Here is a 25,458-nt window from a genome sequence, read left to right as displayed (position 1 = left end):
TGCTAATCTTTGTTCATGCCCCCTCTTTGATTTCCTTATTTCCTTTTTTACTTTATCCCTGCACTTCCTATATTCATCTAGCCTATCTGCAGTGCTTAGTTCTTTGTGCCTATCATACGCTTTCTTTTTCCGTTTGATCTTCCTCTGTATTCCTCTAGACAACCAGGGGGGTCTAGACTTGGCAGTACCACTCCTATTTTTGTAGGGGACATGTCTACTTTGTACAATTAGGATCTCGTTTTTTAGGGCTTCCCGCTGGTTTTCCACTGTTTTATCCTCCAGCAGTGCTGTCCAGTCTACCTCAGCCAAGTCCCTTCTCACTTCTGCAAAATTTGCCTTCCCCCAGTTCAAGACTTTTACTCTTGCCTTATCTCTGTCCTTTTCCATGGTAATGCTAAATCTAACTGAATTGTGATCACTGTCCCCAATATGGTCGCCAACTGTCACTTCACCCACTTGCCCTTCTTCGTTCCCCAAGACTAGGTCTAGAATTGCATCTCCTCTCGTTGGGTTTGTCATTAATTGGTTGAAAAAATTTTCCTGGACACACTGCATGAATTTGTCTCCCTCAGTGCCCCTTATGTTGTTTGAATCCCAGTTGATATTAGGATTGTTGAAGTCTCCTACTATTTTTGCCCTCTTGTTCTTACAAGCAGAAACGTGCCTGCACTCCCTTTCACTATTTGGGGGTCTGTAGTATAATCCCAGTAGTGTGACTGCCCCTTTTTTATTTCTAAGCTCAATCCATAAAGCCTCGTTTGTTGACCCATTTAGTATATCATCCCTTCTCACAACTGGAATTGATTCTTTAACCATTAAGTATACCTCTCTCCTTTTTTATCCTCTGCTCTATCATGTCTGAAGACTCTATAAGTCTATAAGGATATTAAGCTGCCAGTTTTGTCCCTCCTTTAGCCAAGTCTCCGTTATAGCAATGACATCCTGCTGCCATGTGTCTACCTGTGCCCTTATCTCATCTACCTTGTTTGTAATACTCCTTGCATTGAAGTGTAATTTCCCTTGCTGGACACTTTTTAAACTTTGCTTCTCTTGTAACTCCATGTCTATCACAGCTAGCTAATGTTCTACTTCCATTTTTCTGATCTGAATCTGACCTATCTGATCCTACTCCTGGGATCCTATCCCCCTGCCATACTAGTTTAAATACTCCTCAACAGAACTAGCAAAAGCCCCCGCAAGGACACTGGTCCCAGCTCTGCCTGGGTGTAGCCTGTCTGATTTATACAGGTCCCACCTTCTCCGGAACCAGTCCCAGTGCCTCAAGAATCGGAATCCCTCCCGGCTACACCATCTCTGCAGCTACGTTACGTTGATTTCTGGTCCTTCAATACCTCACGTTCACTGTTTCATCCTTGGGTTTAATTGCCTTAGTGGCTTCACTCATCCTTATCTCTGCCCTATAAATATGGTCTCCTATATTCTCTCTTTCCTTGTTCTGGCCTCTTTTGTGAATCTTGATTCTCCCATTCCGTTGCCCAACCATTGGAGGTCATGCTTTCACCTGTTTAGGTTCCATACTTTCAAATTTCCTTTCTAAAGATCCCCATCTCTCTGCCCTGCTCTCTTTAAAACTCACCTCTTTGACCCTATTTACACCTCTGAGAAGCATATTTGGACATATTCCCATGTTAAAGTTAGCATATAAATGCAAGTACTTTGTTGTAATTGACAAAGAAGAAGAATTTATTGATGTTTGTGCATCGGGACAAGAGATCTCTTGAACCATCTGTGGGAAGGTTTGGTGTCTACTTGAAATGATTCTGTGCATGTAGCCCCCAGGTTAGCCCTATTAATTTTCTCTCTCCTCTAAAGTACTTTGAGAAATTTGCTCAGTTAAAGGCACTATATAATGCAAGCTGTATGGTTTGATGTTCCAAGTTTAATTTCAACATGATTTCCATGTATTTAATGAGGTAAATGGGTTGAAACTATTCTCTTTCGGCTTCAAGAAATTTTCACTAGTTGTAATCACATTATGGAATGTGATAACCCTTTTCTCCTACCCACTCAGTATCTGGGCCATGGAAGGTAATGGAAAAGTCGGGATAATAAACCAATAATATGCAGTAGAGAATCAAATAACCATACATAATCAAAGAAGAAACCTTCGGTATTCTCTGATCTTTGATTTTCGGCTTGTCAAATTGCTCCACTGCCTGATGAAATACCCTGTTGATCTTTTAAGTTTTGCCTTGTCACTATTTTAATATTGAAACAACTTAGCTATCCTGACAGGATCATTTTTAATTGGCCTGCTGGGCGACAATATCCACTGTTCATGTTACATTAATTGTATTATCAAGGTTAAGGATATCCAAGTGAAGGGCATTGATTGATTAAGTACTTTGAGCACACATAAAGAAACACTTCTGGAACACTGGATGTTGGTTAGGGAGGAGGCAGACATGTCTAATGTTGCATTCTGTAAATAAATCTAGCATTAAATAAAAGATTGGTGTCTAGTTCCCTACTTCAGCAATTGGCTTTGGATTGAGTTAACATCCAGGCCTTTATGAGGGTCAAGGATCTAATTTTCTGACCCATTTTGATGCATGAATAAGAATAATTCAAACACCCATTAATTTTTACTTCCATAGATTATGGAATCTGATTCAACCTAACCTATTTAATCTCTCAAAGAATTTTTTTTTTTCATATTTCTACCTTTTATCCTTATCCTGATAGCACGCCAAACTCTCAATATCTACTCAGTTTACGCTGTACATTATGGGTATCATTGGATGCTTGGCTGCCTGATTTTTCTACCAAATAAGTATTTTTTGTTGTTACAATAGATGGTTTAGCAGAGGAAAGTAGGTGGATTTTTCTTCTTAAGCTGGTCAGATGTATGGTTCTACCAGCAATCTGAAAGATAACACTACATTGTTTGAGAGGAAAAGATATTTCAAGAATTTCACTAGAAATCAGCCACAGGATCAAATAATAGGCACAAACTAGAAATTCCAGGTTTGAATATCACTTCAGCTGGCACTTACCGACAAGCTTCTCCCTCAGGACAAACTTCTCCTGGTTCTCTTTAACAAAAGGGGAAAATGGCCAAGACAGTTTCCTCATCTCCTAGCAATATAACCAAGTAGGCAAAATTAGCTATGTCCACAGAAATGCCTGCATGCTGGGCTCCCGCAGTGATCAAATTGAAAAGGTGAACAGGATATGAACTTGACTATTCTATTAGTATATTTCTCATTATGTACATTTAATCAATAATTGGATTGCTGATAGTTAAATGTGTGGTTCTTATTAGATTTGGAATGGGGTCTGGTTTTATAGACAAACTAATAGTGTTTCAGTCTCTCAACAAAATTACTTTGTGTCCTTTTAGACACAACTTCAAGTTCAATCTGTGAGTCTGAAGAGTAATCCTGATTCTCCTGAGAATACACCCCCATCAACGCCAACAACCCCTGCATCAGCAACACATCTTGTGTCTAAAACACATTCAGGAAATATGGGGAATGGTGGCATGGGGCAAGAACCCAGCAATACTAAAGCCAAAACCCGCAAGAGAAAAAAGGTTGGTAGATACTGTTTACTCAATGAAACAGCACTCTTATGCAATCTGTACTGCCATGTACTGTACTGTGTAGAAATCATCATACTAAAATGTATGAAGTTTTAGCTTTAAATTTAGTGCTTTGATAAAATGTCATTAACTTGTCAGAACAGTGCATTTATTAAGTATTTAAAGAACAAACATAGGGTTAGCTTATGCAATTCTAACTGAAAGTTAACATGCTCTGTGACTTTTCAGCCAAGGCAGATCTGTTATCTGACCCTAAACCTGAATCTGAAGCTTCCATTATCCACTGTATTGGGAACTTGCTTGTTTCCCATTTTGAATAATTCAATATTTGTGTTTACTGCATTTGGTGGTGTTTTATTCCAAAAGTTGCCTTCTCTTGCAAGTGAAAACATTGGGTTGAAATTGGTCTTAGGCAGTAGAGCAAGAAGCAACTGGGTGTAAAAGGGGCTTCCCACTGATTGGATATTGTCTGTTTTCCACCACTACCCAAGACCAATTTCACCCCTAATAGACCTTAACCACTTATGTTATTAGACAACAGCAAGAGTTTTCTTTTTTTACATATTAGAGTTTTGTCCAGCATTAGACCCTAGCTTAAGTCAGATTTTGTAGTGGTTAATTAAATAGTTGTGGATAGTCTAGTGTGCTTTGCTTGAAGAGTGTTGGAATTTCAAATCCCAGAACTGATGTGCAGTATCCCAGCATCAATGTTAATTTAATGAGGTCTGATTCTCCTAAGCTGTGCCATGAATTGTAATGGCAGGGCCAGCTCTACAGATGTGCCAGTAGGACATTTTATGCTCCGGAGAAGTTCATTGCCTGCCAGGCAATCGCAAAGCAAAATTCCCAACACTTCTAAGTAGTCCAGGGTGTCTATACTTTGCTATGCTTCCAGCTAAACAAGGAAGCATGGGAGATGTGAGAAATGTTAAGGAGAAAATAGATTTTATTTTCAATTGTTTTAAAAATAATAAAATAAAGCAAATAATTATAATTACATTTATATAAATCAGTTTACTTTTGTTCATTGTGAATGTATATTAATTTGTAATCTTTTTTACCCCTCTTTCACTGCCTCCACAAACTTTGGAAGTGGGCAATTTATATATGATGCTCCACATCATTCTATCTTCAAGAACAATTATTTAAACCTTAGTTAGATTTACTCATATGCCATTGTTCTGTGGACTGATGGAAAGTTTATGGATCCATCAAGAGCCCCTTTCTAGTTTGCAATAAAATGAATTACTGTACAGATATTGATTGGTTTTTATCACTTTTAAATGACTATTTCCCATGCATGAACTTAGTGACTGTTTACAACAGTTGCTAAGTTCACCCGTGATAGGGATGTTACTGTAGAACTGAATTATACATTTATCTGAAGTCCACAAATTCATTGTCCACCAGAAATAAATAGGTACTGCTCAGGAGTGGGAACCAGGGCTGTTCTTATTTCCTTCTTAGTCCAGCAGCACCAATCAATCATGGTACCTCATTCTATCTGAAATCTGTTAATTCAGCAGATGGGAAATTGACCATTGGGCCTTCTACTTAATATTGTTTAGTTAACATACAGCCATTACCAACTGAGCTGTCAGAAAAACTTTTGATTAATTTTATGCTCATCTAATGTTGGCAAGGGAAATGTTTTTCAATTTTTTGCACATTCCCATTGTTCCCATTTTAAAATTACCAATTCTACTTAGATATTAATATTTCACCAGGTGCATTTGCTAATTTAAAGAAAACCTATCATATGAAAAAACTTTTATTTGTATTAGTTTCTTAGAGTCCTCAAGAAGTTACCTGAGCTTTGTTTCTCTTTTTTTAAACAAATAGAGGGTATCAGAAAACACTTTTAGGTTTTAGAAAAAGATCGTCAGATTTAATTAAGAATGTGTAATGTAATAGTTATTCTGCACATCTTGTCCAGGTGCTCAATAGCTTTTATGCACCTTTTTGTAGGGTATTTTAGAGTGATATTAACAGCTGGGAGCAGCTCAGCTGCCCACCTCTCACCTAAGTTATAAGGAGAACAGAAAAGTTAAAATAAAAGGGAAAAGAGAGAAGTACTAAGTAATTTAGAAAGGCAGAAAGAAATTTTAAGACCTTTCTATTTTTAGTGAATTGTTAGTTTTAGTTTTTTTCTAAAAAAAAAACTGTATTTTGCTTTTATAAAGGTGAAAAAATAAAAGAGGGGTAAACCCTAGCTATTATAAAGTTTAGCTTTTATAAATATATTTATAACTATTATAATGTGTGTAAAAGTTCATATCATTCCAAAGAAATTCATCTAGTTTACTATCTCATAACTTACTGTGCCTGGTGTTATTTTAAACATCTAATTCTAGCAAATTAGGTCATTATGATTCTAAGGCATTAGGCTTTAAGCTAGTGATCCCAACTTTGAATTTCAGGATCGACTGACATTCTCACTCAGGTGCCAACTGCTGAGTTGATCCCTTTCTCATTTCCAATTCTCATGTTCAGATCCTATTGTATTGTAAATTTATTTCAGCTTATTGCAGGATTTATTTGCTGCACGGCCTGTTAGAGTTTCTAAAAACACACATCCAGCAATTTTATCCAGGATCATTGCGTTCAAGCTGCACATTTTACTCATTGGGATTGTAACCTTTGAAATAAATCTGGCTTTCATTTGCATCCTGTTCAGCAACATTTGTGCTCCTAATGGGCTGAGTTCCCAGAAGATTATGGTGAATCATTATAATATTTCAATGTTATATTGTCAGATTAGTAAAGTATAATTCAGAGGATCTTGTACTGAAATTGTACAATCCTCCAATGAGACAATACCTTGAAGAATGTATCCATTTATGGTCGCAGAGTCAAAAGGGAGATATTCAAGCCTTGAAGACGGTGCAAACTAGGGCCACAAGGTTGATCCCTAGTGTCCAAGAACTGAATCGTATAAGTAAGGCAAGAGAGACTTGGGTGTCTCAGCTTTGAAAAAAGGCAACTAAGAGAGTATCTCATAGAAGTATAAACAGAATAGAAAAACAACATTTAGAACACTACCTTCAACTTAATCTCCGATTGTGGCACAAAAGGGAATATGTTTAATTGTTCAAAGCCAAATGTAGGACTTATGTGAGGGAGTTGTTCTTCGTTCAATGTGGTGAAAATGTGAAATGGATTTTTGAATGAAGCAGACAAGGCAAAGACTCCGAAATGATCAATTAAGTTGGATGCTGTTGATGTGTATGGATGAACCAAATGAGATTCCTCATCTGTATATATCTTATAATGTGTATGATTCAGCTTTCCACAAGCAAAAAGGCAGCTTCCATGAAATAATCTCTGATTTAGCCATGACACTTAAGTTATAAGTACTACTTCCACCACACCCCACCACCTTGCCACAAAGGTGGGATAGCGAATGTTCTTTGGTTCTGAGGCATCTTACATTTGCTGGTCTTCCTGTCATACTCTGAGTAATTCTGAAATGCAGATTTGTGTTCACAAAGCTCATCTAATCTTGGGTTTAGTTGTCTATCAAGGGTTAGGCAGTCTGTTCTATTTGACGAAGATTTATTTTAAATTCTCAAAAATTGCAGAGGTAATTTCCAGGTACAATCTGAGTAAATGACCAGTTAAAATCTTTCATTAAAACCGCTTGAAAGTAACTATATGCTTGTCAACCAAACTGTGTAACTGCTTGTAGCATCAGCGTTGGACTTAGTAACATGTTGCCAACGTAGCCTCTGTTTTAGGAATTGGTTTGTGATGGTACAAGAATTTTTAAAAAAGAAAAAAGGAAGAAGTTGGATAAATTTGAAAAAGAGAATGTTTCAGTAGTTTTGTTAAGATAAATATTAACATTTGCCCTTCAAAATTGACTGTCTTTCCTGATGGTATTTATATAAAGGTGTACCTTAAAGTAGGATTGCTCCAAACTAACTATTCAGATGGTAATCATCTCAAACTCTTGAAAAAGTGAACAGTTACAATACAAGCCTGATGGAAGAATTGTGCTACTGATTGCAAACCTGTTTCATAATGAACACCAAAGAAAATATAGAAGAACCAGACATCATACCAAAAGGGAATAAATAAATTTACACAAATCTATCATTCTTTCTGTAAAGCTTAAGGAAGCTAGTTCCTGACACTACTTCCGTCCACACGAAGATATGTACGTAACTATTAAATTTCCAGAACACCTCTTTAGCAAGGCTGACTGCATGGCTAGATTTTGTGGTTTTGTGGCATTTGACTGCTATGTGCAAATTAAGCAGAGTGTACTGATACCGCCTCTTGTGGAGTATTGTGAAGAATATTGGAAAGCTCTTTCTTTCTAAGCGAATTGTGTTTAAAAAACACAAGGGGAAATACCAGGTTTAGTACCTGAGTAAAATAGAAACAGAAAATGCTGGAAATATTCAGGTCAGGCAGCATCTAGAGAGAGAGAAAGAAAAATAATGTGTGAAATCGTTCCAGATTTGCATTAAGTACGGTAGCAGGCAGGTAAAACGACATTTTATCTGCCAGCCACAATGGCGGCTTTTCACTCTGTATCGTCCCAACCTGCTCTCATTTGCCCACCATGCCATCACTTAGCATGCTGGGCACCGTATTTAAGGTCCAGCTGTGCGCACACCTCTCAGTTTTTCCAGCCCATGACTGCTGCACGGAAGACATGGCCCCGAAAGGCAAAAAGACTGCATTCCCCAGGTTTAGTGATGCATCCCTCAAGCGCCTTTTGGATGCCGTAGAGGCCCACTGTTATGTCCTCTATCCCCACTTCACTTGCAGGAGAGGCAGCAGCATCCCCAATGTAGCATGAGAGGCAGTGGCAGTGCCAACAGCGATAATGCCCTGCAAAATAGGACAGCCACCGATTGCTGCAAGAGGATGAATGATCTCCTCCATTCTGCCAGGGTAGTCACTCTTCTCATCACTCTCAACTCTCACAATCATAAATCCATCAAACATCCGCAGGGATGTCACACCTCAAGGGACAACACCACTCACTCACACCCTCACATCTCCATCAGGCTCATGTTCTCTGGAGCTCGCGTCCTCATCCTGCCCATGGGTCCACTCACCACAGAAACATTCTATGCAGTGCCATGTGTCCTGCTCACACTCTCTCCATTGATTTTCATGCAGGAGAAGCCTACTCACATCAGTAGAGAGAGGCCCCAGACTGCAGGGTGGAGTGGCCCACATTAGGCCCATCGCGCCGACTGGTGAGGTCAGCGGCGAACACGCATGTGAGGATCCTGCATCACATCATCCCTCTCTCAACACAACTGTGAGTGCTCTCTCTCCTGCTTTTGACTACTGCCATGCACTAATTATCTCTACTTTTGTTCACATGGAGCTCTGCCAAGTGAATGATACGCTCAACCAGTCCCTCAGCTCCATCCACATCCTCGCCTCCATCCACAGCCAAGAGGACACATAATCCATTGAAGAGCTGGTAATAAGCAGCCTGGAAGACCGGTCACAGCACTTAACCACACCCTCCACCATCGCAGAGACACACACCTCAGTTAAACCTAGATCTAGAGCATGACCGGATTCACAATCTGGTGGTCACCGCATGCACATGTGTCCACAGCAAGAGGAGGTAGGTTCATCCAAGCTAGGGAAGAGGCATTTGTGAGGTCTGAGTCAGATGACGAACCTCTGGATTAGGGCTTCCAACTCATTGTGGAAAGTCAGCATATGGTGTGGGGACATCACGCAGAGCTCTTGGAAGCCCTCAACAGAGTGGCACACGGGTGGGAGGAGTGCGTCAGCCTGCTCTCTGATGAAGTGGTGCACACATGTGCACATATGGAGGTCTCCGTGGGAAGGATGGTGGATGCCATGGAGACCCTGGTCCAGCAGAATGTGGAGATGTGTGTAGACCTGCACTCCATCGCGGGAGCCATGGGTGAGCTCCTGCAGTGGCAACACAAGAGGGTAACGGGGCACCTCAACGACCCTCCAGGTGCTCCTTCCCCTCAAGGAGTCAGGCTGGGGCCCTTGGGCACCCAAAGGGAGGAGGAGCGGCAGCTGGATACCCCTGGGTCATCCAGTCAGGAATCCAAGAGGCTGTCCGCTCCCTCCAAGTCCCCTTTGCTTGTGGCCCCCTCAAGCTTGTCCTATGTCATTGCAGAGGGAGTAGCCAGCCTATGAGTGATTCTGGAGGGAGACGTGTGTATATGGCAGGGCCTTTCAGAGTCTCGTGCAAGCACTCTCCCATGCACATGGATCCTTCTTGTATCACGTTCATTTCAATGTCCTGAGCGTTTTGAATGCTGCCTGCTGAGGTTCGCTTTCAGTTGTTCATCTGAACTGACCTGCATCTCCACTCACCCACTGATTACAATCCCATGCAGCACCTGATCTCACCCACCATGGTACTCGTTTCACTTTTGATTTGGACAGTGTGGTGCTAATTCAGATTTACTTTTGCTCCCTGTCCTTTACCCTCACCCAGTCACCCACTTCCTTTTCCCCAGCAGACTCCCCGGCATCACCTTCCACCACCCCTTCATAACCTACCAGCCACAACATTTTCCTTCGACGATGTCCTAGTTCCCTTCCTGAAAATCCCACCCCCATCCATATTAACTTCCCCGACCTCCTCCTTCCCACCCCCAGAGTCCGTGTCTGCCTCCAAGTCCCCGCCAACCACCTTCGCCATCCTTTCTACTGCTACCATTGAACCCTCACCCTCTCACCCTACCGCTTCATTCTGCCCTCAGTCATTCTCACCATTCCCTCACCACGCCCACCCTCAGTTCACTCCCCAGGAGGAAGTCGTGGCCCCATCATACCCCTCCCTTGCACATTCACTTGGACATCCCCTTTACCCCCTCCAGACCCCTTCTACATCCTATAAGGATTGCATTCCATTCTCCCAGTTTCTCCTTGTCTGTCACATCTGTTATGATGCAGTTCTCCATACCAGTGCTTCTGATATGCCCCTAATTTTCCTCAACCAAGTTATTCCCCACCTCACCATGGGTTGATAGGGCCCTCAACTGGACCTGTCCCATTTCCTGCACTTCTGTTCTCACCCCTTCCCTCTCCCCTCCGGAACTATGATAGGGTTCCCCTTGTCCTCGCCTTCCATCCCACCAACATCCATATTCAACGGATTATCTTCCACCACTTCTGCTCCCTCACCGTGATGCCAGCACAAAACGCATTTTCCCCTTCTCTCCCCTTTCAGCATCTTGAAGGGATCGTTTTCTCCGTGCACCCTGATTCATTCCTCAATCACCCCCAATAACTCTTCCCTTTCTATTTGCCACCTTTTGATGCAAGTGCAGGAGATGCAACACATACCCTCTTACGTCCTATTTCCTCATTGTCCAAGGCCCCAGTCACTCCTTCCAGGTGAAACAGCAATTTACTTGTACTTTTTTCAATTTAGTGTACTGTATTCACTGTTCACAATGTGGTCTGCTATACACTGGGGAGACCAAATGCAAATTGGGTAACCGCTTTGCAGAAAGCTTCCATTCAGTCTGCAACTGTGATCCCAAGCTTCTAGCCCCCTGTCATTTTAATTCTTCAGATTGCTCTCACACTGATCTTTCTGTTCTCAGCCGTCTGCAGTGTTCCAATGAAACTCAACACAAACTCGAGGACAAGTACCACATCTTTTATTTAGGCACTGAGTCTTCCGGATACAACATTGAGTTCAACGGTTTCAGACTGTGGCTTCTGCTCCCATTTTGTTTCCTTTTTCTTTGCAGGTTTTGTTTTTAACTCATTTTTCTCATATTTTCACTTTCAAGTGGTAACTGTTCATCATTCTGCTATTCACACCTCGCCTAGACACATCTTTTGTTTCTTTACTTCTATCATTGCCACTCCTTTTAGCCTTGCACCACTAACCCTTTTGTCATTTAATTCCTCTTCCACCCTATCACAGATCTTCCCTTTTGTTTTTTTTCTGACCCTTCTTTCAATTGCTCAAAACATACTACATTTTTACCTTCCCAGTTCTGACAAAAAGGTCACAAACTGAAAAATTAACTGTTTTTCTCTCTCCTCAGATGATGCCTGACATGCTGAGTGTTTCCAGCATTTTCTGTTTTTATTTCAAATTCCCAGCAACCACAATATTTTGCTTTTGTGTTGGTATTTGAGTATACTGACTTCAGTACTTGTATGGCTTTCCGAAGGTAAATTCTAGGATTGCAATGCAATTGCTTATTTTATCATTAAGTTATGAATAATCTTCTATTTGGTCTTGTTCTGTTCTGTAGTGTCACTGCAGTGTAAACCAGAGGTTGTTGCAACAGATAAGCTTTGTAGGTGGAATCAAGTTTACAGGAGAAGAGAAGGTTCCTTTCTTCTCTGGTTCTGCAGGTGTAGAGCTTTCAAAACTGCCCAGTTACTTACAGCAGACCACCAGCTGTTTGTGGATGTCTCTCCCTAGGTTGAAGTTCTTGTTTGTTTCTCTGAAGGTGTTTCAAGGTGGATCTCTCAGAAACAGGTTTCGAGGAGGCTTTAAACTTTAAGCCTTGTGGCATAGTCAAAAAAAAAGCATGTTAAAGCCATGTTTCTGTGGTAATGTTACTTCTGCATTCTGCAGTGCTGTGTTTTTGCAAGCAAGCAGCTTATTCGCTTATGTACTATTACCATTAAATGCTTGGTCCCTTCCTGTCCTACTCTGCTTATTCTTACCCAAATCACTACATACTCTATTTCCTCAACTTTTAGTTTAGATTTCTATATCTCCCTTCACCTGACCTCTCTTCCTCCCTTCCCCATTTTCGTTTAAAGCTCTGAGCATAGCCCTGGTTATAAGATTCCTCAGGATGCTGATCCCAGCCTGGTTTAAGAGGAGCCCATCCCAATGGGATTTCTTCCTCTTCCCCAGTACTGGTGCCAGTGCTCATGAACCCAAACCCTTTCTTTCCTCATCACTCTTTGAGCCATGCATTTAATTCTGTAATCTACTTTAGCCTATTCCAACTTGTGTGTGACTCAGGTAACAATGCAGAGATTATTGCCTTTGGGGATTCTGTGCTTTAATATGGATCCTAACTTCTCAAACACTCTCAGCACAACATAGGAATTAATGACATTGGTGGAACTACATGAACCACGATGACTGGATCCATCCCTCCCCCTCCAAATTTGTCCCCAGCCTTGAGGATATGGCTTTAACATTGACACTAGGCAGGTAACACAACCTTTGGAATTCCTGGCCGCAGATGCAGGAACCGTATCTTTCTGCTTGACTATACTGTCCTCTGTCATTACCACATTTCTTTTTACTCCCACGAGTTGAATGTGCTCCCACACCATGGTGCTATGGTAAGTTTGCTCACCCATTCTACAGTCCTTATTCTCATCCACACAAGTAGCAAGTAACTCGTACCCATTGGTCAAAATAAAGGGCCACAGCTCCTCTATTGCTATATACAGGATCCCCATATTCACCTGACTCTCAGTCACACCCTCTTGTCCCTGACCACTGGCCAACTGTAAAGTTCTACTTAACCTAAGAGGAATGGCTGCCTCCTGGAACAAAGTGACTAGGTAACCCTCCCCCTCCCTGATGTCCCACTGCCTGTAGCTCGGACTCCAGCTCAATAACTGAAACTAAAGTTGTTCGAGCTGTGGTCAGTTGCTGCAGATACGGTTATGCAGGATTGTGGTGCTCACCATAGTTTGCTACATTTAGCACATCTCCTGCCTGACATGTCTGTCTAACTTTATTCATTTAGTTAATTTTTTGATTAGCTAATTAGTGAAGTATGGGCTGGCAACTCACACTTTCCAAGTTTAGAGCCAAAAGAACAACACCAGCTGCTGGAGGTAAAATAAAAAAGGAACACCATCTTCTCCCTCCCATCCCGCAACAGATTTCTATTTGGCACCAAATTCCCAACTTTAGCACTCTATTTACAAAGCACTAGGTTCTCTGATCAGTCTGTGCTCCACACTCTGAGTGGTAACAAGTGGTCTCTTTACAGCAGAGTAGCAAGTGGTGTCGAAAATTAGGCAGAGAATTGTACTAATGACTAAACTAGCAGAATATCATAGTACTGTTTAAGTAAAACACTGTTTTTGCATGAGCCAGATCACACAGAGAACACTAAGGGAATTTGATTTTACTTCGCTAAAAAAAACTTAAATTGTTTTAAATTACGAATGTAAGAAATAAAACTTACACTGCATAAAAATACTTGATTCCAGTTGAGTCAATATAATACCTTGTGATCCACACTAACTCACAGCAAACTCTGTCCTATACCTTATACCTTGCACTGATATGAATTTCCTGTTATTATTCCAAAAATATTCCTAAAGTTGAATATGACCATAGTCTGATTAAGATCAAATCTGACAGAAAGATGAATGTCTCCAATAAGCAATTCACCATCACTACCATTACCTAAGCTATATAAGAATAACCAGGATCAAAAATAAATATTTAAAAACTCAGCAGAAACTATAGGTTATTGGTGATTTTTCCCAATAATTAAAGTATAATTCTACAGTGTTCCAGTAAAGGAACATTTGACCCAGGAAGTTGAGGACAATGCATTTCTCAAAAATGTCCACATGTATAATACTTTTATGTGCTACACCAGATACCTGTAAACTGAAGACGCTTTCGGCATGCCCTCATTTCCCCCTCTCCTCCCCCTGCCAACATGGGTTATGCCTAGTTAAGATACCAACAAAGCATAGCCATGTCTATCATCCATGCTGCTGCCAATAAGAATATGATACCTCACCTGGTCTATATTATAACTAATATAACTAAACTACGTTTGCCAGTCACAGAGATTAAATTTCTTTTCCCTTAAACTCCCTCCTTGTACCAGATATTGTAATACTATATTTGGGAAAATATTATAACAATTATTGATAAGGCCATGCCCAACCACCCAAATCCCCTTACTCCTTTCTAACCTCACTTCCTTCTGTGTATGTCTTGGAAAAAAGGTTCCTCAAGTCTATACAACTTCTAACATCCAACCCCCTGGCCTTTGGCCCACTGTTCACAACTATTCCCTACTTCCACTTTTAATGCTCTTGTCCATGGCAAAATATTTACTCTAACTGCCAACTTGGTATCCCTTAAGTGCAAAGGGCACAGCCTCAAACACAAGTGGTTTAGCCATCCATCACTAGATCTGGCTGGGCCATATCAATTGTCATTGGGCTTCACTCTCCCCTGCCAAAGCAACCCTGGAACCCTAGGATTATCATGGACAGCAAAGATTATTTATGGCTTTTTTCTACCCTCCCAACCATCTCTTTAAACCCTTCTCCCCTGACATCCACCAACAAGTGGCTTCTTCGTCACTAAGGTTATTATCATGTGTTGAGCTGCCTCTACAGATTTTCCCCCTCTTTCTCTTCCCAAACAAGCCAAGGCTCCCTCTGTCCTCGGCTTGGACCTGCAACTCTCTCTAGTTTCACTCTCATCTTGCCTCACGCCTTTTCAAACTTATCTTGTCCTGATGCTCTGTTCTTGTTCCTTTGACCCCGATCCTATTAAAGGATTGACCACACAAATACCCTTTTTGGCCTAACACTAGCTGACATTCTGAATGGTTATTACTTCTCAATTCCATCCCTCCCCTCATCTCAAAAAAAACACTTTTTAATTTCTCCATCCTTGCAACTGCCATCGGCAATTGCCTTTTCCGCTCCAAAATTCTTGAACATGGTGTCGCCTCCCATATCCCTGTCTATCCTCCCGCAACTCTCCATTTGAAACTTGCCAGTCAGGTAAGCACCCCTGCTACAGCACCAAAACAAATCTAACCAAGTCAAAACTAAATCCTTTGTAACTTATCCCTCCTCATCCTCCTTGATCTCCCTGTAACCTTTGATACAGTCACCAGTGTGATCCTGTTCCAACTCCTCAGCTCTGTTGTCCAGCCAATGGGACTTGGTTCCAATCTTATTTATCCCTGTTCCCATCCATGATTATATGAGAGTCAGATTGTTTGCTTTTCATTTGACTCTGAGATGTGTTTCTAATCCTATAACATCACCATCACAATATTGCCTCCTCCCACCAGCATAGTATTGTCTGCTTTCATCCGTCTGCCGCCAAATGCTTCATTCATCTCTAACACCTTAAATCTTATTTATTCCGATGCTCTCCTTGCCACACTTCCAAGTCACATCCTCCATAGTCTTCAGTTCATCTCTGTTGCCTGTATCTCTGTCTGTATGTGTTGTTGTCATCTCTGCCACAAGCTCTGTACACACGTCAGCCCTAATCTTGGTGTCCAGTATTGAATCCCAGTCCCCCAGTGCCTCCAATTTAAAATCATCATTCATGTTTACGAACTTATGAATTAGGAGCAGGAGTAGGCCACTCAGCCCCCCAAGCCTGCTGCCCCATTCAGTAAGATCAAGGCTGATCTGACTTTAACCTCATATTCCTGCCTACCCCGATAACCTTTCACCCCCTTGTTCCTCAAGAATCTATCTAACTCTGCCTTAAAGATATTCAAGGATTATGCCTCAACCACCTTTTGAGGAAAAGAATTCCAAAGTCTCTCATCCCTCTGAGAGAAATTTTTATTCGTCATCTCTGTCCTAAATGGGTGACCCCATCATGCCTTCACTTCTCCCTATTTTGGTAGCTTTGCAACTTGGAATTCTCTGTTCCTCGTCTGCATCCCTTCTCCCCGGCCAAACTATTCGGGCTGTATCTTTGACTGCTTGGAATCCACGATCTGAAGTTCTCTCCTGACCCGGAGCTAAGACCCCACTGTATATTTTTGTAAAATATATGTGTTTATATATATATATATATATATATATGTATATATATATATTGGCTAGTCTATAAAATTATTTTTCTTAAAACTGGACAAACTCTTTAAACTGACTGATGCCATGACTGGCTATGACTCATACGAAAGGAATATTTGGCCTTCAGAACAACAGCAGCCTTGTTATCTCTAAAGAGGCACTAATGGCCCTGTGACTGCAGAGATCATATCCCCAGGACTTGTACAAAGGCCCTTTACATTTGTAAGGCCTAGACCCCTGGCCAACAGGGACCAGAAACCTCTGTTGAACATATTAATGGTTGAAACATTAACCATCTGAAGAATCTAGACCAGGAATATACATCCTTTGTCTAAGCCAATGTGGAGAAGTGGGAGTCATGTCACATGACACCCCCCGCCCCTCCCCCAAGCTACTAGAACCTGTAATATTGCTTTGTGGAGATGAAAAAGGCAGACTGCCATCTTTCTTCAACCAAACAGCAGCAGAACCAGAGCTCTGTCCAGGTTTAAATTGCCTGTCCCTCATCTACACTGTTTCCTCAAGAACTTCTGAGCTTCTGTACCAGCACCTACAAGACTAATTCATCCCTACGGGCTCATCTCATCGTGGAAGACATTTCGCCTGGAAAAGTGAATTATTCAGCATGAGTCTTTGGCCGGCCAACTCTGAAAGAATCCACCATTGGACTTTGATTCTGGACTCTGGACTCAAGTGAAACAATATTTCTTATCTTCTCTGTGGTCTTGCCCTGTACCTCTTTACATAGAAAATAGGAGCAGGAGTAGGCCATTTGGCCCTTCAAGCCTGCACCACCATTCATTATGATCATGGCTGATCATCCAACTCAATGGCCTGCTCCTACTTTCTCCTCATATCCTTTGATCTCTTTCACCCCAAGAGCTATATCTAACTCCTTCTTGAAAACATACAATGTTTTGGCCTCAACTGCTTTCTGTGGTAATGAATTCCACAGGCTCACTACTCTCTGGGTGAAGAAATTTCTCCTCATCTCAGTTCTAAATGGTCTACCCCGAAACCTCAGACTGTGACCCCTAGTTCTGGACTCCCCCACCATCGGGAACATCCTTCCTGCATCTACCCTGCCTAGTCCTGTTAGAATTTTAAATGTTTCAATGAGATCCCCCCTCATTCTTCTGAACTCCAGTGAATATAATCCTAACCGACTCAATCTCTCCTCATATGTCAGTCCCACCATCCCAGGAATCAGTCTGGTAAACCTTCGCTGCACTCCCTCTATAGCTCGAACATCCTTCCTCAGATAAGGAGACCAAAACTGCACATAATATTCCAGGTGTGGTCTCACCAAGGCTTATCCCTCCTTTATTGTATGAATATATTGGGGGCTACGTAGCGACACCCCCTCCTCCATTTTGAGTATGCTTAAAATAAACTAATCCTTTTAGTTCACCCTATCTCGAGTTTGTTGTGGCATTATTAATAGTAATTGTACCACACCAAAACTGAACGGTTGGGAAATACGCCTCCAGTTTCAAAGGGGGAAGTCAAAAACACCTTTCTGTTCATGGACAGGTGGTGAGAGGAGAAATCAGGGCTGTTTAAATTAAACCGCTCCCTCCAGTCTGTAACACTCCTTTAAAATCTGTCTCACCAGTTCCCTCTCCTACTTTAAGACCCTCTTTAAATCCTACCTCATCACCAAGCTTGTGGTCGCCCCTCCTAATATCACTTCTTTTGGTTGTGTATTCATTTTTGTCCTCATGCCTATGTGAAGCAACTTGGGATGATTATACTATGTTGAAGATGCTATATAAATGCAAGATATTGTTGCTCTCTGATTGAAATATATCTTTTCACTGTTACAAAATGTTGCGACCAAAGCTATTTTTAGTTTTAAAGAAATGTTCATTTTTTGTCAGTTTATCTGAAATTAAGTGTGTTTGTTCCTGCACTGCATTCACTTGTGCTAATCAAAGTTGTGATAATGTTCAAGGTTACTGCACTTTTAAAAACATGTAACAGTTACACAATAAATCAACTCATTTTAATCTAAATACATATAAATTATAAAGTAGTTAGAGGAAATCATGTGAAATTTTAAGTCTTGTTTTAGAAATTATAAATTATTACAAGTATCTTGCATGAGTCTTAATTTCTGATAGTAGAAAGTTGTACATATTACATGTTAAGATTGTTTTAAACATTTTTATTATAATAGACGTGTAATTTTGTGTTTGTTGAATTATTTTATTCGTTATTTGCTGGTATGAATGGACCAATTATCAAGGGCAGTTATATTATCATTAGTTAGGGTCTAATTAGTTATCAGGTATTTGCAAATTGTCAATAGGTGATCCAGTGCAAAATTTGAGATTTCATTTTACTGTAACAGCATGGAATATTTTAACTTGGTTGCTGCAAATGCCACAAAGCTGATAGATAGAAAAGCAACAGAATTCTTCAAAACTATTTAGAATCCAATTATATGGCAATGCAACAGCAAGTAATAAACACTTAATTTAAGGATTGCTTTGAAAACTAGTCCAACAAACTACCTGTGCTTGTACTTTGAGATACTTTTAGAAGTTGCTACGATGTACTGTTTTGACTTGTGAATTGTATGCAATACATCAGATGTTTTACATGGTTCTAAAGGGTTTTTAAATTAAACTGTTTGCTTAAGGCAGGTGTTTTTAAATCTGGGAAATAGATGTACTAAATGTTATGTGCTAATTCTAAGCAAAACATTGAGTTAAGAGTTAGCTTAGAAGTTGTGCAAATATGATGATCAGTCTAATGCACTTTAGAAGCAGATTGTGTTTAAGGGGAAAATATGATCACCATTTCATATAGGTGGAAGACATGGTTTAACAATTAAAAACAACCTTTCTGTTTCCTCTTCCTGTGAAGCCGACCTCCAAAGGCCTGCCTCAGTTAATTGAAGATCTCAGTACAGCAGCTACGGATTTCATCTGCCACATGCAAATAACTCCTGAGCCAGATATATGGCATGGTTCAGGGAGGCATCTTTGGGATAGGAGGGATCTTGCCCGTTCCGCGCCACAAAGCTGTAGCCAATGTCTTCAAATTGAGAGATGTAAAAATATCTGGGAGCTGCTGAAAGTTTAAAAAAGAATGTTTATGGTTGTTTCTTTTGTTTTACTCTATCTGCATGTTTTTGCATTCCTTATTGTGGATTGCTTGGTGTTTGCAGATTTATTTTTCTTTTGTTTAGCAGATATATTACCATTCTCTTTGCCAGGAAATAAACATAGTCAAGCTAAAATACATCTGGCTCTTTGTAAAGATTAGCCCTTCAGTCAGGAAAATGTAGTAAATTCAGATAGTGCACAATTGAATGTTTCACTTGAAAGTGTAGTTAAAACATTGTGTCTGTTACTAGTTACACAGCAGAATGTAACTTAGGAACGCTGAACAGGTTTGTATGAAGTTCTTATCTCCAGAATTTTAATAGAGACTTTAACCAGTTTATTTTAAACGGGTTCAGGCTGCCATCAAAATAGTGGAAAAAGAAATTTGCTATGATTATGTTAAGCAGTTCTTTGCAAATATTGGCACATGTAATTTCAAGGATATTTGAAATTAAATTGTCAAAACAAGATCACAAAATATTTGATTAGCAAAAATCCAATGTTTTACATTTGATGTCTTGCTGTGAGTATGGTACCTAGTGAAAATGCCAAACTTCAATCTTCCAAACAGCCCAGCAGTTAGAGCCAATCCTCAAGTGTGCTTCATTGGGCTGATTCATGTATTATTTTACATCAGCACTTTCCACAGACAATCAAGAAATATATAACCTTGCTTGTTGTAAGGTCTGGTGCTGACTCAGGACTTGTACCATAGATCGACTCTTCAGATTGGGAGTTTCAATCCACGTTTAAGTTCCATAAGATGAGATCAGCTTTACAGAGGCCAAAAATGCAAATAGAGACTAACTTGCTTAGTGCCTGTGTTACTTGGCGTTTGTCTTTTGATTTCTTGATTAGTAGGCTTTATGTCCATTCAATCATTCAGTGAACCAGCTTGTGTGTTTATATTAACCTCTGCAGTTATTTTGTTCAACTAGGCAGTGTGCTCGTTTTGTTTGGCATATGTGCATTTATTTAAGCTTCATGGTCCTTTAAAAGTTACTAGACTGCATCAAACCAGCCCAACTAATTATACTGCCTAAAAAATGCAATCTGATGCATGGATCAGTGCATTCAGAAACAAGAACTTATTCCTTAGTTGAATTGTGTTCAGGGAAAATTCATGTTACTTACTGCAATAGACTTGCGGATTCATTGTCATTTGTTCAGTGTAACATGTTCAGAATGCTGGAAGCTTTCATTACATTTCAAAGGAGAATTTGCTCATTCAGTAGTGCAACTGACCCTAATATATGTTGGTGACTGATTTATAAAATATTCTGTAATAAGAGTCTAATGGCAGAAATGTGAACTTAAGGCGACAATAAAATCAGCAATGATCTTATTGAATGGCAGAACAGGCTTGCAGGGCCAAATGGCCTCCTCTGGCTCCTAATACTATCACCTCTTTTCCATATGTAATACAAATTATCACAGTCAAAGAAAAAATTAGAATGAAATTATCTTTGTGGAAAATATGGAGGGGGGTGATGAATCAGGTCATTTCACAATGACATCAATGATCTGTTTCAATGTGAGTTACATGTTTTGGATTCGTAAATAAAGGTTTTGCTAAACATGTTCATCAAGCAGATTGAACCTCTTAAATCAAAGTGGAAAATTCAATTATTTCATGTATTTTAACAATGATTTTATACCAATCATACAAACCAATCAATTTAAATTGCTTGATGACCTCAAATATAGTTTTAATTCAATGTTGGCCTATTCTACTCATAATAAACACCTGCAGGATAATTGTACAGGTGATTCTTTGGATGGCAATGGTAAAAGTTTATATCTACGTTTCTTCACTCAGAATGAAATATTTTGCTGTTTTTTTTAAAATAAACAAATATAGTATACTGTTTATTACCTTTCACTGGATGTGGACGTCACTGGCTTGGCCAGCATTTATTGCTCCTCTGTAATTACCCTTGAGAAGATGGTCGTGAGCCGCCTTCTTGAACTCCGTCTGATGTAGGTACACCCACAGTGTTGTTAGGAAGGGAGTTCCAGAATTTTGACCCAGCCACAATGAAGGGACAGTGATATAATTGCAAGTCAAGATAGTGCATGGCTTGGAGGGGAACTTGCAGGGGGTGGTCTCTCCATGCATCTGCTGCCCCTGCCATTCTAGGTGGTAAAGGTCACAGGTTTGGAAGCTGCTATCAAAATTGATGTAGTGCATCTTCAAATGGTACACACTGCTGCCAGTGTGTGTTGGTGGTGGAGGGATTGAATGTTTAAGGTGGTGGATGGGTTGTACAGAGTGTGAAACTTGGGAGTTTGGTGAGTGAGGGAGTTCAGCGAAATGGGGAACTATAAATTAATTAAGAAAAGTAAATTTAATTAACAATAAAGATAACAGGAGAGGTGATGTGTCATGGCTGCAGCATGTGGGAGCTCCTGGATATCAGTGCAATCCATGGTAACCAGATCTGTAGTACATTATGGCTTGAGGAGCTTCAGCTTGGAGTTAATGAGTTGGAGGCTGAGCTGCCAACATTGCAACTCAGCAGAGAGGGGAAAGTTACCTGGGCATTTTTTTCCAGAAAGCAGTCATATCCCTTAAGTTAAAGACATCTGATTTAGTCAGTGCTCAGGGACAGGAGGGTGTGACTGCAAGTCAGGCAGGTAAGGGGATAGAAAAGGTGAGCGAGGAGGAGCCAAGCAACAAGTTTGAGGTCCTTGCAGCTTGTATGGAAAAAGCTCAGGTTGTAATTTGGATGAGCAGATTGACCATGGCAGCATGATACAGGAGGCCATTCAAGTGGGGGGAGTTAAAAGGAATGTAGTGGTAGTAGAGAACAATATAGTCAGGGGGATTGACACTATTCTCTGCAGCAAAGAACGTGAGTCCAGAAAGCTGTGTTGCCTGCCCAGTGCTAGGGTTCAGGATATCTGCTCAGGGCTGGAGAGGAACTTGGGGGAGGATCCAGTTGTCATGGTCCCTGTAGGTACCAATGACATAGATAAAACTAGGAAAGAGGTTCTGCATAGGGAGTATGAGAAGCTAGGCACTAAATTAAAAAGCAGAACCTCAAAGGTCCATAACATTAGAAATATGACTCAAAGACTGGTGTGGGAGAAATGGGTTCTGGTTTGTGGGGCACTGGCTGGGGAAAATGGGAGCTGTACCTTTGTGGACTTCACCTGAACCATACTGGGACCAGTGTTCTAGCACATCGTATGACTAGGGAAGTAGAGGGGGCTTTAAACTAAATTGAGGAGGGAAGGGATCATGTAAGGGAAGATTGAGTAAATTAAAGGGAAATGATGAGGCAATAGCTCAAGTTAGCAATAAAGGGAATGATAATTAGAGTATGGCGGGAAGGGACAGTGATTATAAACTGCCAGCAGATAGGGCCAAAGTTTACAAAAACAGTAAAAAAAAAAATGAATTCAGGGCTCTGTTTCTACATTCGCAATAAAACCGATAAATTGTCAGCTCAAGTAGAAATTCATATGTATAACCTGATAGCCATTATAGAGATGTGGCTACAAAGAAACCAAACATGGGACCTGAATATCCAAGGGTGTATGTGATATTCAAAAAGCTGGGAAAGGTGGTGGGGCAGCTCTGCTAATTATAGATGGCATTAGTACTTAGAGAGATGACCTTAGTTCTAAAGATCAAGGCATTGAATCAGTTTGGGTAGAACTAAGAAACAGCAAGTAGCAGAAAACATTGGTGGGGGTTATTTATAGGCCTGCAAACAGCAGTGTAATGTAAATCATAGTATAAATCAGGAAATTAGAGGTGCATGTAACAAGGATGATAAGGTAATAATGGGGGAATTTCAATCTACATATAGGCTGGGTAAACCTAATTAGTACTAATGTTGTGGAGGTCGAATCCTTGGAATGTATGCAAGATGGTTTTCTAGAACAATATGTTGAGGAACCAATTAGGGAACGGGCTATTTTAGATCTGATATTATGTGATGAAAAAGACCTAATTAACAACTTTGTTGTAAATGAGCCTTTAGGAAATAGTGACCGCAATATTATAGAATTTTACATAAAGTTTGAAAGTAATGTAGTTCATTATCCCTGCAGGGAAACTAGGGTTTTAAATCTAAACAATGGAAACTATTAAGTTATGAGGGGCCAATTGGCTATGATGGATTGGGAAACTACGTTAAAAGGTACAGCAGTAGACAGACAATGGCTAACATTTAAAGAACTAATACATAGTTTACAGCAAAAATACATTCTTTTATTACTCAAAAACCCAGTAAAGAAAGTTTTCCAACTGTGACTAACAGAGTAAACCAAGGATTGTATTGGATCAAAGAGGATTATAATGTTGCCAAAAAATGGTAAGCTTGACTATTGGGAGCATTTTAGAATTCTGCAAAGGAGGACGAATGAAAAAAATGAAGAAAGGGAAAAGAGAATGAGAGTAAACTATCAAGAAACATAAAAATAGACTGCAAAAGCTTCTATAGGTATTTAAAAAAGAAAAGTTTAGCAAAAACGAATGTGGGTCCATTACAAGTGGAGTCAGGAAAATTTATAATGAGGAATAAGGAAACGGTAGAGAAACTAAACAAATACTTTGTGTCTGTCTTCACGGAGGAAAATACTAAAAGTCTCCCAGAAATAATGGAGAATCAAAGGAGTAGTGTAAATGAGGAACTGCAAGATATTAGTAAAAAAGAAAAGAACCAGAGAAATTAATGGAACTTAAAGTAGATAAATCCCCCTAACCTGATGGTCTACAACTGAGTGTTGAAAGAAGTGGCTGTAGAGATAGTAGATGCATTGGTGGTCACGTTTCAAAATTCTGTAGACTCTGGAATGGTTCCTGCAGATTGGAAGGTGGCAAGTGTAATCCCACTATTTAAGGGATGCAGGGATAGTGCAGGAAAATGGTGTTGAAGTAGAAGATCAGCCATGATCTCACTGAATGATGGAGTGAGCTTATTTCTTATATTCTTATGTGCCAATCAAGCGGGCTGCTTTGTCCTGGATAGGTCAGACTTCTTGAGTGTTCTTGGAGCTGCACTCATCCAGGCAAGTGGAGAGTATCTATCACACTCCTGACTTGTGCCTTGTAGATGGTGGACAGGCTTTGAGGAGTCACCACAGAATTCCCAGCCTCTGACCTGCTCTTGTAGCCACAGTATTTATATGGCTGCTCAATCGTAACTCCCAGGATGTTGATATTGGGGGATTCAGCGATGGTAACGCCATTGAATATCAAGTGGAGATAGTTAAATTCTCTTTTGTTGGAGATAGTCTTTGCCTGGCACTTGTGTGTTGCGAATGTTCCTTGCCCAAAACCAAGCATAAATGTTGTCCAGGCCTTACTGCATATGGACACAGACTCTGAGGAGTCGTGAATGGTATTGAACGTTGCACAATCATCACGAACATCCCACTTCTGACCTTATGATGTAGTGAAGGTCATTGATAAAGCAACTGAAGATGATTGGGCCTAGGACACTACCCTGAGGAACTCCTGTAGCAATGTCCTGGAACTGAGATGATTGACCTTTTAACAACCTCAACCATCTTCCTTTCTGCTAGGTATGACTCCAACCAGTGGAGCATTTTCCCCCGATTCCCATAGACTCCAGTTTTACTACGACTCCTTATGCCACACTCAGTCAAATGATGTCAAGGGCTGTCACTCTCATCTCACCTCTTGAGTTCAGCTCTTCTGTCCATGTTTGAACCAAGGCTGTAATGAGATCAGGAGCTGAGTAGCCCTGATGGAAACCAAACTGAGCATCAGTCAGCAGGTTATTCCTGAATAACTGCCGCCTGATAGCATTGATGATGACTCCTTCCATTACTCTACTGATGATTGAGAGTAGACTGATGGAGTGGTAATTGTAATTGGCCAGGTTGGATTTGTCCTGCTTTCAATGGACAGGAAATATCTGGGAAATTTTCCAAAATGCGGGGTAGATGCCAGTGTTTTCCAGCGGTGGGAAAGGTGGCAGACAGGTTTTCCAGCGGTGAGAAAGGTGGCAGACAGGTCTCCCAGTTGACCCA

General features: G+C 40.5%; 1 protein-coding gene across 5 annotated transcripts in view; it reads left to right on the top strand.

Moving 5' to 3' along the window:
• The window catches only part of supt3h (SPT3 homolog, SAGA and STAGA complex component), a 526,661-nt gene that overhangs the window by 406,236 nt on the left and 94,967 nt on the right, over positions 1-25,458 (top strand). For all 5 annotated transcript variants that reach the window (XR_005943141.1, XM_041188853.1, XM_041188854.1 and 2 more), the window contains one exon: positions 3,365-3,556. Coding sequence is in view for 4 of the 5 variants with exons in the window: in XM_041188853.1 (XP_041044787.1) it covers positions 3,365-3,556 (192 nt within the window). In the remaining variant the exon portion in view is untranslated. The remainder of the gene's footprint in view (positions 1-3,364; positions 3,557-25,458) is intronic.

The sequence above is a fragment of the Carcharodon carcharias genome, chromosome 5 (genome assembly GCF_017639515.1).
Source record: "Carcharodon carcharias isolate sCarCar2 chromosome 5, sCarCar2.pri, whole genome shotgun sequence".
NCBI classification, from domain to species: domain Eukaryota; kingdom Metazoa; phylum Chordata; class Chondrichthyes; order Lamniformes; family Lamnidae; genus Carcharodon; species Carcharodon carcharias.
This window is presented reverse-complemented; position numbering and strand designations above follow the sequence as displayed.